This window comes from Desmodus rotundus, chromosome 1 (genome assembly GCF_022682495.2).
Source record: "Desmodus rotundus isolate HL8 chromosome 1, HLdesRot8A.1, whole genome shotgun sequence".
NCBI classification, from domain to species: domain Eukaryota; kingdom Metazoa; phylum Chordata; class Mammalia; order Chiroptera; family Phyllostomidae; genus Desmodus; species Desmodus rotundus.
The window spans coordinates 27,261,499-27,276,918 of NC_071387.1; the positions used below are offsets into that span (position 1 = coordinate 27,261,499).

Sequence of the window (15,420 nt, forward strand, 5' to 3'; positions counted from 1 at the left end):
TCAGCCAGATGACCCTCACCCACTGAATTTCCACTAGCCTGTTTCCACCACATGAAAAACGAGAAAGTTGGCTTATGATCTAATGAATCATCCAGCTTCATGTTCTTTGACTCCATGATTCAAAGAAGCAGAAGACCCACTTTTATAGCTACTTCAAAGCTAAATGCATTTTTAATATAGCTGCCTCAAGAACAATTTCTAATAATTTTTGCTTTTTTTGGTGTGTGTGCTGGGCTTGGAGATGCCCGGGAAAGGCCTAGCTGTGAGCAGAGGCCAGCTGCCGCTAGTGCCAGGCTTGGGGCTGCTTAGCAAGAGGCATGGGGCACGTCAAGGCCGGATGCCGCTCATTTGGGGTTTGTGGAATTTGAGAGGTTTTTGTTTTATTTTTTAAATTATTTTTATTGTTGACACTTTTATTGCAGATGTCTCCATTTCCCCCCCTTTGCTCCCCTTCCTCCCATCCCCTGTCCCCTCTTCCCTCTGCCATCACCATACTATTGTCTGTGTCCATGGGTTATCCATATATGTTCTTTGGCTAATCCCTTCACCTTCTTTCATCCAATATCCCCTCCTCCCTCCCCTCTGACATCTGTCAGTCTGTTCCATGTATCCATGCCTCTGATTATATATTGTTTGTCAGTTTATTTTGTTCATTAGATTCTACATATAATTGAGATTACATGGGATTTGTCTTTCTCTGACTGGCTTATTTCACTTAGCATAATAATCTCCAGGTCCATCCATGCTGTCACCAAAGGTTAAGATTTCCCTTTTTATGGTCACTTAGTATTCTATTGTGTAAATATACCACGCTTTTTAAATCCACTCACCTACTGATGGCCACTCGGGTTGTTTCCAGATCTTGGTTACTGTGAGTAACGCTGCTATTAACATAGCAATGGACATATTCTTTTGAATTGGTGTTTCAGGATTCTTAGAATATATTCCCAGAAGTGGGATCACTGGGTCAAAAGGCAGTTCCATTTTCAATTTTTTGAGGAAACTCCATACTGTTATCCATAGTGGCTGCACCAGTCTGCATTCCCGCCCACAGTGCACAAGGGTTCCCTTTCTCCACATCCTGGCCAGCACTTGTTTGTTGATTTATTGGTTGGAGCCATTCTGACAGGTGTAAGGTGATATCTCATTGTGGCTTTAATTTGCATCTCTCTGATGATTAGTGACATTGAGCATTTTTTCATATATCTTTTGGCCACCTGTATGTCTTCTTTGGAGAAGTGCCTATCAGGTTCTTTGCCCATTTTTTAATTGGATTGTTTGTCTTCCTTGTGTTAAGATATGTAAATTCTTTATATATTTTGGAGATTAACCCCTTATAAGATGTATCATTGGCAAGTATGTTCTCCCATACAGTGAGTTCTCTTTGCATTTTGTTGATGGTTTCTTTTGCTATATAGAAATTTTTTATTTTGATGTAATCCCATTTGTTTATTTTTTACTTTATAACCACAGGGTAACAGCTTTTGAATCTACTTCCTTTTTTCTGATAGAAAAATTCATTTTCCTAGCATAATGAATTCAAGCTTTAGTGGAACCAGGAATGTTAGCTGATGAGGAAGCAGGACAGTATAATTAAATGAGGATATATTTTGGAATCATTTAGATCCAGGGTATTCACTGGCTATATTAACCGGGAGCACGTTACGGCTCAAAGCCTCACATTTCCCATTGGTAAAAAGCCACAGTGACTGGTTCACAGAAAGGGCTCAATAAATACTGGCTACTTTTTGTGATACTATTATGGTTCTCCTCTCATCACAAAAGTAGACTTTGTAAACAAAACAATTTTTTGTTTGACCCTGTTTGTTTTGGATACAGAAAAATAAAGAATTCGCTCTTAATTGTTGTCATTGTATGATGTCCATTATAATCTGCCTGGCCTGTTCTCCTCACTGACCCTTACCAGCCTCCTGAGTTACACTGCAAGTAGTTATTTTAAAAGCCACATTTTAATGTTAAATTCAGAAGCTAAATGCAACAAATCTTGTTTACTTCCTGGTTCCTTTGTAGCACCCCAAATTTTGTGGTTGGCCCCATCTTTGGTTTTTCAACACTGTACCTTAGTTTTATTGATACTAACATGTAGTTTAAAAAAATCAATTTGTCTACTCTGCTATGTGCCTTTGGGGAAACTATTTTGAACACTGATTGAATCCATCCATTGCCTTTTCTACTTTAGTTCCACACTGTGGGTGGGATTTCTTAGATAATGGAAAAGATAAATGTACACATAAATGTATAAATAAATTTAATTAAATTCAGAAATTCCTAATGAACCAGATTTAGGCTATGCATAAAGGTTTTTATTAAATGCTGAGCACTAACTAGTAATCTGACTTAATAACTATTACCTATTTTCAAAATGGTAGCCAAGGTCCTCACAGTAGTAATGCTTGAGTCAAAATGAGTCTTCTAGTCTCAAATAGAACCATCTTCTAAAAATCATATCATAACCTACCTTCATCTACAAATCAATCCCTGAACTTTGTACTGCTTCTCATCTTCTTGCCACCATTCTAGTCCCTTCCCCTTTGAAGTGAAGAGAGAGGAAACTGAGTTAGTAAAAAAGTAATGCCAAGGTTTAGTGGTTGGAGTGGGGAAGAAATATGTGTAAATCAAATGCTACTTTCGTTGTGTCATTTTGTTACTTATTCCAGGGTCGGTACCATCCTATTTACCACAGCCATGTCTTAATTCTGCTCTAACAGGTTCTGAGTTCAAGCACATCACAATTGTTAAATCAACATTTTAGTATCTACCTCAAGCTCTTTGTGTGCCAACTGGAAATAAACAAACAGGCATTTTAGAAAGCCATTCAACCTGGCTGGTGTGGCTCAGTGGATTGAGCACCAGCCTGCAAACCAAATGGTCGCCATTGAGATTCCTAGTCAGGGCACATGCCTGGGTTGTGGGCCAGGTCCCCAGTAGGGGGTGCGTGAGAGGCAACCACACACTGATGTTTCTCTCCCTCTCTTCCTCCTCTCTAAAAATAAATAAATAAAATATTTTCAAAAATAGCATGACTTTGTAAGTTTTTTTTAAAAAGAAAGCCGTTCAAAAGTTATGAATTACGTATTAGATATGTATTCAAAAATTTGGAAGATTATTGAAAATGGGGAAAATAAAGAAGAAAGGTCATATGCAGTTCTACTACTCTAAGCCAAACGTAAGCTCTGTTAGCATCTTGGTGCAATGTCTTCCATTCCTTCTTGGCTTTTTTGTTTAATGTGAGAGGTTATTTTTATTGGTTCCATCAAACTAGACATCACATTTTTGATGTGGAATAAGCAGTAATTTTAAAAATAACTTTTGCCATTTGGCAACCATCATAGTAATAACTGATTTAGGTGGGAGTGGTCAAAGGCTGCCAACACTAGTGGGTAAAAGCTTGAGAAGTATCAGGGTATTTCCATGGTTTCAAATGAGCTATTCACAGAGGAAAAACAGTAATGTCATGGTGCAGTACCGAGCAACCAATGTTAATGTCACCAAGTGCTTTCTGACTGATGCACGGAGAAGAACACGGCATGGCTCCTGTGGCAGTCTTACCAAAGTGCATAACCTCAATTAAATATCAGAAAACATCAGATAAATTCAAAATGAAAGACAATGTAATTGCCTGTACTCTTAGAAAATGTCAGTGTCACAAGCTGTGCACGCAGCACATGCATGCACACACGTGCACACAAGACTGAGGAACTGGTGCAGATTAATGAGGACTGAAAGATACAACAATTGAATGCAATGCCTGATCCCGGGTTTTCTTTTACATAGACGACATCATTACTGAGAAAACCGCCAAAATCTAAGTTAGGTTCATGCGTTATAGTGTTTATGTTAATTGCCTGATTTTGATCATTGAACTGTAGTTATATAAGAGAATGCCCAGTTTTTTAGGAAATATGTGCTAAAGATTTGGGGGCAAAAGAGTAACACAACTATGACTTACTCCATATGGTTTAAATCAGGGGTCTCCAACTTAGGAACTGGGCCACACAGCAGAAGGTGAACTTGAATTTAATGTGCTTGAATCATTCCCAGTGAGCCCTCCTCCCTGCCTTCCCCACCCCACACCCATGGAAAAATTGTCTTCCATGAAACCAGTCCCTAGTGCCAAAAAGGTTGGGGACCACTGATTTAAAAGACGGTGTTTACACACTCATATATTCCGAGAGAGAAGGGTAAGGCATATGTGGTTAAATGTGCACATACGGGGAATTTGGGTAAAGGATACATGAGAATTCTTTGTATATTCTTATACCTTTTCTGTAAATCCGAAATCATGCTAAAACATAAAGTTAAAAGAAAACAAGAAAAAAACCTTAATTTTTATGTAACATATTTATAAAAGACATTTTAAAAATAAAGAGAAATATAAAGAAGAAAACAGTGACCAGCCTGCATCTCACAAACCATGGTTTACATTTTGATATACTCTCTTCCTGCCTCTAATCTTCAAGGAATATTTCTTATCCTCTGATTGTACTTAAAATTGTGAAATGCCACATAATAACACCTTAATTAATATTCAAAATATCATTGTTATGAAAGCCAGAATTATTGTTATATCACGGATAAGGAAACACAAATTCCCAATTTTTTAAAAAGATTATCAGTTTATATCATATAACAGAAAAACATAATGCCACTAAGTAGCTGGTTGACCATGAGTTGCAAACTGGCTTGAATTTAGTTTCTGTAAAATGATAAATTTGAAGGTGATATTCTAGAATTCTACAATTGTATTATCACCAAGTTTCTTTTGTACGCAGAATCTACAGTGCCTAGCACTGAGCCTTATATATAGCAGGCATTAAATAAATACTTTTTGAATGAATAACAAATGCATTACAAGTTATAAAATAGATAGTTATGTTATAGAGATTATGAAGATTAAATAATATACATAAAAATAGTTTGTGAATATAATTTATAGTTATATTGTTATTAATGATTTAGAATAGAAAACAACATTAAATGAGTTATTCTAAAATAAAGATTAAAGTTGGTATGCCATCTTTTTTTTAAAAAAAGAGATGTCACCTTTTCATACGAATCTAAGACATTTATTATGAAGTTTATTTCTATATTACTCTTGTTTCAAGTATAATTCACCTTTATCAATAACCAATTTAACTGACTGTTTACAGACAGATGGAGAGACAAATGACAAATTAGTACTCCCCAGGTTTGTGGCATGGACATAAAAAGTGAATTTATTTTTCAAATACCTTTTATAGCCAAAGCCTTACAAGTAGAAGACATCTTATCTGGTTTCCTATTGATCCACATGACAAGGCTCAGCATCAGATTAAGGATATGTCAGAAGCCTGAAAGGAGGCTACCAACACATTCAGCAGGATGGTAGCTTCTTTCAAAATGATCTATTAGGGCCACGGTGTTTACAAAGGCGTTGAGAAAACACAGCACAAGATACCGGCTTGTATCAAGTAACCAGGAGAGTGCCCATACAAACTTCTGATACTATCCTGAGCCCCCTACCCCAATCATGATTCATGTTTATTTCCAGCAACAAAAACTACACACAGAGTTTTGATGATAAAATTATAGACACAGGGCATTTTCTTCACCCCACATTCCTTTCCCATTGTCAGGTTTTTTCTCGGCAATGGTAGCATTCCTAACAAATGATAGGTATTTTAAGACAGTGGGAGGTACTATCTAATTTAAATGACTGCCAGGCAGAAAGGTCAAGCACAATTCAAGAATTTAATTCTAGGATATCTTCTTTGATGGTAGAGAAATAAATATGACTTAGCTAAATACAGTAATGACCAAAAATATGTCAAAATGAAGTCCTGAAAAGTAAAAATTCCTAGAGTGTTTCTTATGTATAGGATATTTTCTGGAAAAAAAAACCCATCTTGGGGATAAAATATGAAGCATGCTAAAAAAAATAGCAAAATGAAGGAAGAAATACAATCAGGTGTGGGAAAACCTGTTTCTTGTGATCACCTTGGGATGAGCATTTCTTTAAGGAAGATCTATTACTTTCTAGAGTAGAATGAAGTGAATTCTGTGAGTCACAGGAAAAGAAAAAGCTTCAGAAAAGTCCTCTTTCCAATAGCTTTAGACAGACTTGAACTAGTTTTGCAAAACCCAGTGCTCTGACCAATTTCCAGGGACCAACATTTGACATTGTTATAAGACCAACGAAACAGAGAACTGTAGTCTGCAACTATTTAAAATATCAGCAAACTACACAACTTTTTGCTAGCATGTAATGCTTTTTCTAGCAATAATAAAATGTTTTCATTTATCACCGGTTCAACTGTATTATCATTAGTAAATGCTGTGGATATAAGTATTATTCAGCTTCTCCTTTATGTAAGGAAGGCACTGTTTTTAGATGTGATGAGCAGGACAACTTTCTGGGCCTCAGTCTCCTCAACTGGGAAATAAAGGAATCCAAGTAAGTCATAAAGTAGTATTTAGCAAAAGGTTTTATAAACCACCATTTCCCTAATATGCTATTAGCTTACGCTAAAAAAAAAAAAAAAAAGTATTGAGATCAAATGATTAAAAGAAATTCTGGATAAAAAAAAATAAACAGGTTTCTTTACTATATGACTTCTCAGAGCCTTGAAGTTGCTAACGTGCACAGTAAATTTTCAGGAAGGAGCAAGCAGTATTTCCCAAACTGATTTGACCATGAGACCCATTTTTCACGCAACATTTCATGAGAATATTGTTCTAAGGAAGAAGCTTTGGGAAATGCTGCACAGAATGACTTTTAAGATTCTTTTAAGCTTCTATAACTTAAGCTGTATTTTTTTAAAATAAGAAACATATAGCTGCTTAATACCTATTCTTATTTCTCTTGGATAGATTACACTTGGGAAATTGAAAAAAAAAATTCTCACAGAGCCAAGGAGAAAGTTACTTGAGACTATGGTTAACAAGCCCAGCTACAGGGAAATGGGTGGTATAAAACACTGAGAGTAAGTGCCAGAAAGTGTGGCAGGAAAATGAAATTTATAAAACCCCTCAAAATACCCAAAGCAGGGATTCTTTCTAAATAAGCCTCCTTACAACCTACTTTATCAAAAGTTACTGGTGGGTACCCCACCACGGCTCACCAAAATATATATTGTTCTTTATGTTTTGTACTTGAGATTTACTTTGCCTATAGCTATGGTGAAATACCTACCTTATCACCTCCAGCAGGCCTTGCCTTCACCCTCTTCAGTCCCATCACATTACTTTTATGCTCAAACTCCCAATCACAGCCTTAATGCTCCTCTGCCAATGGATACGAGATATTGCTCTGCTTGGAATCAGATGACAGTAAACAGGGCTGTAAAGCTCAGAGCTTCCAAGAGCAGTCATGCGCATCTGAGGAGGACTTCTGGTAGCCCCCAATAAATCCAGGTAGGCCAGGGAGGCTAAATTTATGAATGAGTCTGCTCAGTAATAGAGCCAAGTTCAAGAATGACTCTGTTGAGCTAACAGTGGAATATTCAATGGAAAAGACAAAACTTGGCAGATGTAGCAACTTCTTTAGTTCTGAAGGTCACCAAATGAGTAAGCAATGTCTATAGATTCCACTGTGAAACTGGAAGATATAAGCTACAGACAAGTGATACAGGGAAAGAAAAAGCGGGGAAGAATGAGAAAGAAAGAACGTATGAAATAGTAAAAGAGAAATGAAAATAATTAGAATTATACAGGGGAAAAAAGAGATTTTTATGATTGAAAACCCAAAGCCAGATCTCATTCTCTTTGTAATCAACCTCCTCAGTTTCTAAAAACTGCCATGGCCATTTCTGCTTCTCAGTCTCTGTTCACTCTCTTCCCGCTGCCTGAAATTCTATTCCCCACTCCCGTTCCTTGTTCGACTGTTTCATTGAGGCCCACCTGAAACTTCAATTCTATCATGTATTAGGCAGGTTCAGTGCAAAAAACAGTAGCTATTTTATTTTAGACAGGAAGGCCTTTAATGCAGGGAATTATGCGCCTATAGAATAACTGGAAGACTCTAGCTCGGCTTTGAGGAATGACTTCCTGAACAATGCAAAGCCCCCACTGTCACTAGTTCAGTGCACTTTGTGGCTTGCACCAGGAAGTCAGAATAAAAAAGCCGATGTAATAACCGCTTCTCAACACCTAAGAGGAAGAATAATATTAATAGAAACTGAAATGCTCCATAAATGCTTCCCTTGATGATTGCTCCCACCTAAGAAGCAATTACAGCCTCACTTTCTTGTAAGGACACGGGGTACTAACACTGTCTTATAAGATTACTCACGTACAGGCCCATTCTCCTTATCTTGAGTGTAAGGTCCTTGCAGCTAGAATTATGGTGTATATATCTAGTCTCTCCCATCTCTGATCAAAACTAACTCAATCCCTTTGGTTAGCTGCTCAGAGTATTAATAAATAGCTAATGATAAACAGAAAATGCCTATGTGGACCACACCTTTCCAGTTTAGTGTAATGGAGTGTAAGTGCAAGACTTTCAAGGTAATTCTGATTTTCAGCCTTCTATCTCGTTGTGGGATGGAAGATTTAAAAATCTAAAATTTAAGCCTACATTTAGCATGCAGTTGAGATTTCCTTTGCAGATAGAAAGGGAAGGGATAAAAGGAATTGGTGGAACAGATGGATACATTCCTGTGATCTCTGAAATCACTCTCAAAGCTTTGTGCTTTGGTCCTTATACTTCTTGGGAGGCATTCTCCATAGTGTTTTTACATGTCCAGCAACTAGACTATCTTTTCAAGGATATCTGCATAGTAAGTGGCCTTGGAAGCTAGAGACAGTATCTCCCTGCAGGTCAGAGGGTAGATTCATTTGTTGACCAGAATAATAAAAATAATGCTTCACTTGGGGACAAAGGTTGGGCCTGTTTGCTCAAAGTCCTAATGTAAGATGGGGGGTTTTCTAATCTCAAGTTTCCTCAGGTGTGACACAGAGCCACTGCCTGTGAAGCATCTACCTGAACCTGCCTTCACACCACCCCTGCAGGACTCACAGGCAAGGTGAACCTACGCAACAGAAAGCTCATGATGCTTGCTGTGCCATGAATAATGTACCATCTTTAAAAATTTGGACTTGTGGTGTCTTTACCAGCTGAATCTATGTGTCAAGCCAATCTAAAAGCTAAAACAGCTTGTCTGCTTGACAGTATTGTCTTTTGGGGGAATGATCATCAACTATTTGAGAAATAAGTAAATGAGTGAATGAAACCTGGCTGCTGAATGGAGAATAGTTTGGAGAGGAAAAAGACAAATCAGGAAGACTAATAGACTACTTCAGTCAATTAGACAATAGATTATGGTAGACTGGATTACAATGATGGAATAACATAGATGGAAAAATGAGCCAAAAAGAGGGAGATGTCCTCATACATCCTTGGCTGACCCCTACACTGCACAGGCATGGGGTCTGCAGAAACCAACAAACGGAAGGTGGAAAAAACTGTCGGAGATGTCAGCTACTACCCAACATAAAAGAGATAGAATTTGGAGTTTGAGTCCCACCTAGTTAGGGGGCTTGGTACACATCTCTTGTTTTTCACTGAAATCTCAGAAGAGCCGGGCCTTAAAAGTATAGACATTTTCTGTGGACAATGGACAAGTCCAAGAAATTCAACTAAAGACTACAAAAAAAAAAAAAAAAAAGAAACACGCAATAGATTCAGTATGATTAGCCATTTTTAACTGCCAGATAAAATAAAACAAACAAAAAAAACCCAACGCTATTTAGAGGATAAGAGATTGAAAAACCCCTACAATGTATCTATCATCAAAAATTCTGAGTGTATAATAAAAAATTACTACACATACAAAGAAACAGAAAAATAGGATTCAGTGTTAAGAGAAAAAAAATTAATATAAGTAGATTTCAAGATGATCCAGATGTGGAAATCAGCACACAGGATGTTAGAGCAGCTCTAAGGGAAAAGATGGTCATAATGACCACATGGATGAGGAAATCTCAGCAAAGAAAGCAAAGCTATAAAAAGACCCAAGTAAAATTTTAGAACTGAAAAGTACAATATCTGAAATGGGCTTTTTACTTCTAGTTTTAATGCTGAAAACTGAAGCTAAAAAATAAAGTACAGAAAGAAACTTGTTACAACGATAACCATTACACGCATGGGAAGAGGAATGACAGTGTATCAGAAACAAGAGGCCAGAAGGCAGTGGAATGCATATTTATGTTTTATGAGAAACAGGACAGTATTTCAATGTGATAAGTAAAAGATGCATATTGTCAACCCCAGGGCGACCTCTTAAAAGTAATATATAGGTATAGCTAAAAATTTTAGAGGAACTAAAATAAAATATTAAAAAATATTTGATTAATCCAAAAAAGAGCAGGCAAACAGGTTGACAGGAACAAAAAGATATGCCTCAAACAGAAAAGAAAAGAAAATGGAAGACTGAAACTCAACTGTATCAATAATTCATTAAACGGAAATGAACTAACATTCCAAATAAAATGTGGACATTGTCAGACTACGTTAAAAAAAAAAAAGAGCAAAACTCAACTTCATGTTTCTACAAGAGGTGTGTTTAAAAAGTAGACACAGATAAATTGAAAGTAATAGGATGGAAAACTTATGCCTGAAACAATAATCCTAAGAAAGTTGGGAGTGACTATATTAATATCTGATAAAATAGACAATAATATTTACAGTTTCAAAGTACCTCCCCACAAATATTTATTAGTTACAAAGACAAAAGAGTACCTCTATAGTAGAGAAAAGACAGTATTGAAATACTACCTTAATCGGGTGAGCAAGTGAACATCAGGAGGAATGGGAAAAATCGAAATTCTGTGACATCTGATAGGATTAAATGAGAAGGACACAGCATCACTTCTCTATCTCTGTCAATATGAGTAACATAAATCTAATTATGAGAACATATCTAACAAACCCAAATGGAGGGCCTTCTATCCAGCCTGTAATCTTCAAATGTGTCAACACCATTAAAGTTGAGGAAAGATTAGAAATTTTTCCAGATTGCAGGAGACGAAAGAGATTTGAAAACTAAATGCAATGTGTGATTTTTGAACTTAATCCTTAAGGATATTATTGGGATAATAATGTAGTCTGAGGATCAGACAGTAGTTCTGTTTTTGTGCTAATTATTTGATTTTGATGGTCATATTGTGTTAAGGTTAAGGAATGTCCTTGTTTCTAGAAAATACACGCTAAAAATTTTGGAAGTTGTAAGGCATCAGGTCAGCAGTTCAGTCCCAAATGGTTCAGAGAAAAAAGTGTTTGTTGTACTGTACTTGGAAATTTTCTGTAAGCATGACATATTACTAAAAAAATTTAATAAAGTCAATTTGTACGTAAAAGATTTGAATACCACTATCAACCACATCTGCCTCACTGATACTTTATAGAACAAACGCAGAGTACAATTGGATTTGCATTGTGTGTGTGTTTTGCATGAAGATATCATTTAAAGTTACACAGATTTATTATCCAAAAGGATATCTAACTAAATACTACTACTAACTAATGAGGTCGACGTGAGTCGAGTTGACCTCAGGATCCGCTCCTTTGTATAAAAGGCTTTCACATGCCTTCCTCCTCAGTTCTGAAAGCACAAGGTTCCTTACTCCCTTCACCATGAATAAGGCCGACATTTGACAGCTTCACAAGGCTGACAGGGTTACCCAACAGCCCACCCTCCCTATTCTCAATCCAATTAGACCTCTAATCCTCCAGATGAAAGGCCCAACTGCTCACGTTCCTCATGACAACGACAGCTATTGATTATTTGTCACTGCAGCTAACACCTTCCCTGTTGAGGCTGCTCTGACAGAAGCAAACCTACCAAATTAGACAGCACTTTATCTGCCCTGGAGGCCAAATGGCACAACAAGTAAAGGCTAATAAATGGTATAAAAATGAACAAATCATAACATTATGACAAGCTGATCGTTGCCAGCAGCCTCCCAGCTCAGGTTTGATGTTCTGTTAGACTCGCTCCTTCTCTTTCCTCTCTGCTCTAGCTCCAACTTTGACTGAATTAAAGGCCAGAACAATTAAGGCATTTGACCAGCAAAGATAAGCCAATTGAAGTATCACCAAGGGACATAAATGTCAATAACTGACTGCCATTTGTCAATACAAACATTGTGGAGATGCAAATGCTCAGGCCTCTGCTCTCCACTAGGCTGCACTGACTCACTTTCCAAGGAGGATCAGCTCAAATGGACGGTCTGTGGCTATTTAACCAGGAGGGAAAAAAGAAAAGCAAATATACAGTCCCAAGAGAGGAAGTATCCTATGAAGAACAAGCAGGAGTCATTGGGTTGAGGGCAGAGGATTGTATCAGAAAAAGAGAGATGGCAAAGGAAAGCTATTCTTCCTTTTAAAAAATATTCTGATATTAGAAAACTGGAATATCATCATATACTTCTGGTTGAGAATACATGCACAATGAAAGAAATGCTGGGCCACCTGGGAAAATTAACAAAGCTTTAACTTTAGAAGTATATTCATTCAATGAGTATTGTTTGACCACCAGTCATGTACAAGACACTGTTCTAGGCAATGGAGTTTATATCTAGTGGGGTAAGAGACACTAATAAGGTAAATAAGTAAAAACATAGTATTTTAGATAGTGTAAGTGCTAGGGGAAAAGAAATAAAGCTGAGCAGAGAAAGTAAAATGTGTGAAGTAAGGTGCTGTTAGGATAGCCAGGGAAGACTTCATAAAACGGACTTTTGAGGAAAAAACTAACGAAAGTAAGAGAGTTAAACACAGAGATCCCCACTGGGGTAGCTTTCCTATCAGAGAGAGGCGCAAATGCAAAAACTGTGAGGCAAGAAGAGCAACCTTTGCTTCCAGAAGGAAGTGCACTGAGGAAAGAGTAGCTTATGCAGAGAAAACAAGGGGGAAGGTTAGAAATAAGGTCATAGAGATAACAGGGGATTCCTAACATTTAGGGTGTTATAAATCCTAGGAAGTACTTGGGCTTTTACTCCGAGACTAAAAACCCTTGGAGGGTCTGGAGCAGTGAAGTAACATGATTTGATTTGGGTTTTAAAAGATCATTCTGGCTGATGTGAGAGGCACAGACTGAAGGGGGCAGGAACAGAAATCAAAGGCCAGTTAAGAGGCCACTATAATAATCCAAGCAAGGCTAATATAGTATGGAATCCAATTCAAGATATCTGGTCATTATGATCAGGGTAGTAGCAGAGAGGTGTTGAGAAAAGGTTGAATTCTGGATAATTTTTAGAATGTAGAGCTGACAAGATTTGCTGATGGACATCAGTCTTACACAAGAGAACAGGATTTTGCATTAAAATGGGCACTCAGTACATGTTAATTGAGTTGAATTCTCTACCTAGTAGTTCTGTGAAAAATGCTATGCTTTGAAGCAAGGGAGCTGTGTCAAGCCAAATTTTTTAAAGAAGAATTTAAGCAAAGCCTTTGAAGTCAAAATATGTTTGAATCCTGGGCTCTGCCACTGAATGAAAAATTACTCAAGCTCTTTGAGTCTCCGTTTCTTCATCTACACTATGTGATATTCTCTCATTCTCACCTGGGTGAGAAAAAGAAGCAGAGATGTAAGATAGAAGAGGTTAAGTGAACAATATACACCTTAGTTCTGAATTAGAATAGGAAGTGACAAAATCATATTTTTATTAAAAAAAATTTCCTAGCAGTGTCCACTATAAAGGCTTAGAAACAATCACTAGCACTGTGACAATGAGCACTCCCAGACAGGAGACTGTGGTCTCCAAACACTTTTCCCTGCTATAAGGAACCATAGTTCCTAGAAGAAATAGCTGATTCTAGGTCAGGAACAAAAAGTATAGAAATGAACCTGGAATATTTGGTCATAGCAGATGGCAAGGAAGCTATTGAATAATAGGATCACGTCAAAACAATCCAGGAACCAAATTGAAGGACCTCTCACAACCAAAGATGAAGTAATTTGAATATCAATTAAGGATAATAAGAATGGATTAATAAAGCAAATATGTTAAAATGATACTAAAAAAATCCTATGCCTTGTATATAATGATGCTAAAAAGGAAAAAAGAAAAAAATTAACTGGTCATCATAGAAGTGAACGATGAAAGTGAACATCCCTGCCTCTTTCCCTATCTGAAGGGAAATGCTTATAGGTTTTGCCCATTGCGTATGATGTTGGCTGTAGGTTTGTCATTTATGTCATATATGGCCTTTATTGTGTGCACGTATGTTCCCTCTATTTCCACTTTGCTGAGAGTTTTTATCATAAATGGAGGCTAGATGTCATCAAATGCTCTTTCTGCATCTATTGATAGGATCATATAATTTTTACCCTTCATTGTGTTTATGTGGTATATCACAGTAACTGATTTGCAGATCCAACACAGTAGTGGAAGTCCTAGCCACAGCAATCGGACAAGAGGAGGGAATTAAAGGCATCCAAATTGGAAAGGAAGAAGTAAAACTCTCATTATTTGCAGATGGCATAATACTATACAGATACTAAAGATTCCACCTAGAAACTACTGAAACTGATCATTGGATTCAGCAAAGTAGCAAGATACAATATTAGTTTCCAAAATAGGAGAACATATTCTCTGATACATCTGATATAAGGTTAATATCAAAAATTTGTAAAGAACTCATAAAACTCAACACCAAAAATTATCCAATTTAAATATCAGGGCAAAAGACATGAACAGACACTTCTCTAAGGAGAACATACAGATGGCCAATAGACATAAGAAAAGATGCTCAATGTCACTAATTATCAAAACAATGCAAATTAAAACCCAATGAGATATCACCTCACACCTGTCAGAATGGCTATCATCAATGAATCAAACAAACACCACATGCTGGTGAGGACATGGAGAAAGTGAACCCTTTTGCACTGTTGGTGGGAATGCAGAATGGAGCAGCCACTGTGGAAAGCAGCATGCAGACACCTCAAAAAATTAAAAATGGATCTGCCTTTTGACCCGTGATCCCACTTCTGGGAATATATCCGAAGGGACCCAAAACACTAATTCGAAAGAACATAAGCACCTCTATGTTCATTAAGCATTATTTACAATCGCCAAGATATGGAAACAGCCCAGGTGTCCATCAAGAGATGAGTGGATAAAACAACTATGGGACATTTACACAACAGAATAGAACTTGGCTGTAAAAAAGAAGAAAAGTTTACCCTTTGTTACAGCATGAATGGGCCTGAAGAACATTCTGCTAAGTGAAATAAGCCAGTCAGACAAAGAACTTATATGTACAACCCATGGACATGAACTAAGGGTGTGGGGAATGCTGGAGGGTTGGGGTATCAGGGTGGAGGGGGGATAAAGGAGGAAAAAATTGGGAAGACTGTAATAGCATAATCAATAAAAAATAAAGATCACATGGAGGGTTATCAATAGGGGATTGGGAGG

The 15,420-nt window shown here is 37.2% G+C and overlaps 1 protein-coding gene across 4 annotated transcripts in view; it reads right to left on the minus strand.

Moving 5' to 3' along the window:
• INVS (inversin) overlaps positions 1-15,420 on the minus strand; it is a 125,402-nt gene that overhangs the window by 81,522 nt on the left and 28,460 nt on the right. The window contains exon 2 of one of the 4 annotated variants that reach the window (XM_024560092.3): positions 2,480-2,550. The exons of the other annotated variants lie outside the window; for them this stretch is intronic. Within the exon in view, the coding sequence (XP_024415860.2) occupies positions 2,480-2,485 (6 nt within the window). The 5' untranslated portion in view covers positions 2,486-2,550. The remainder of the gene's footprint in view (positions 1-2,479; positions 2,551-15,420) is intronic. 4 annotated transcript variants of the gene reach the window in all.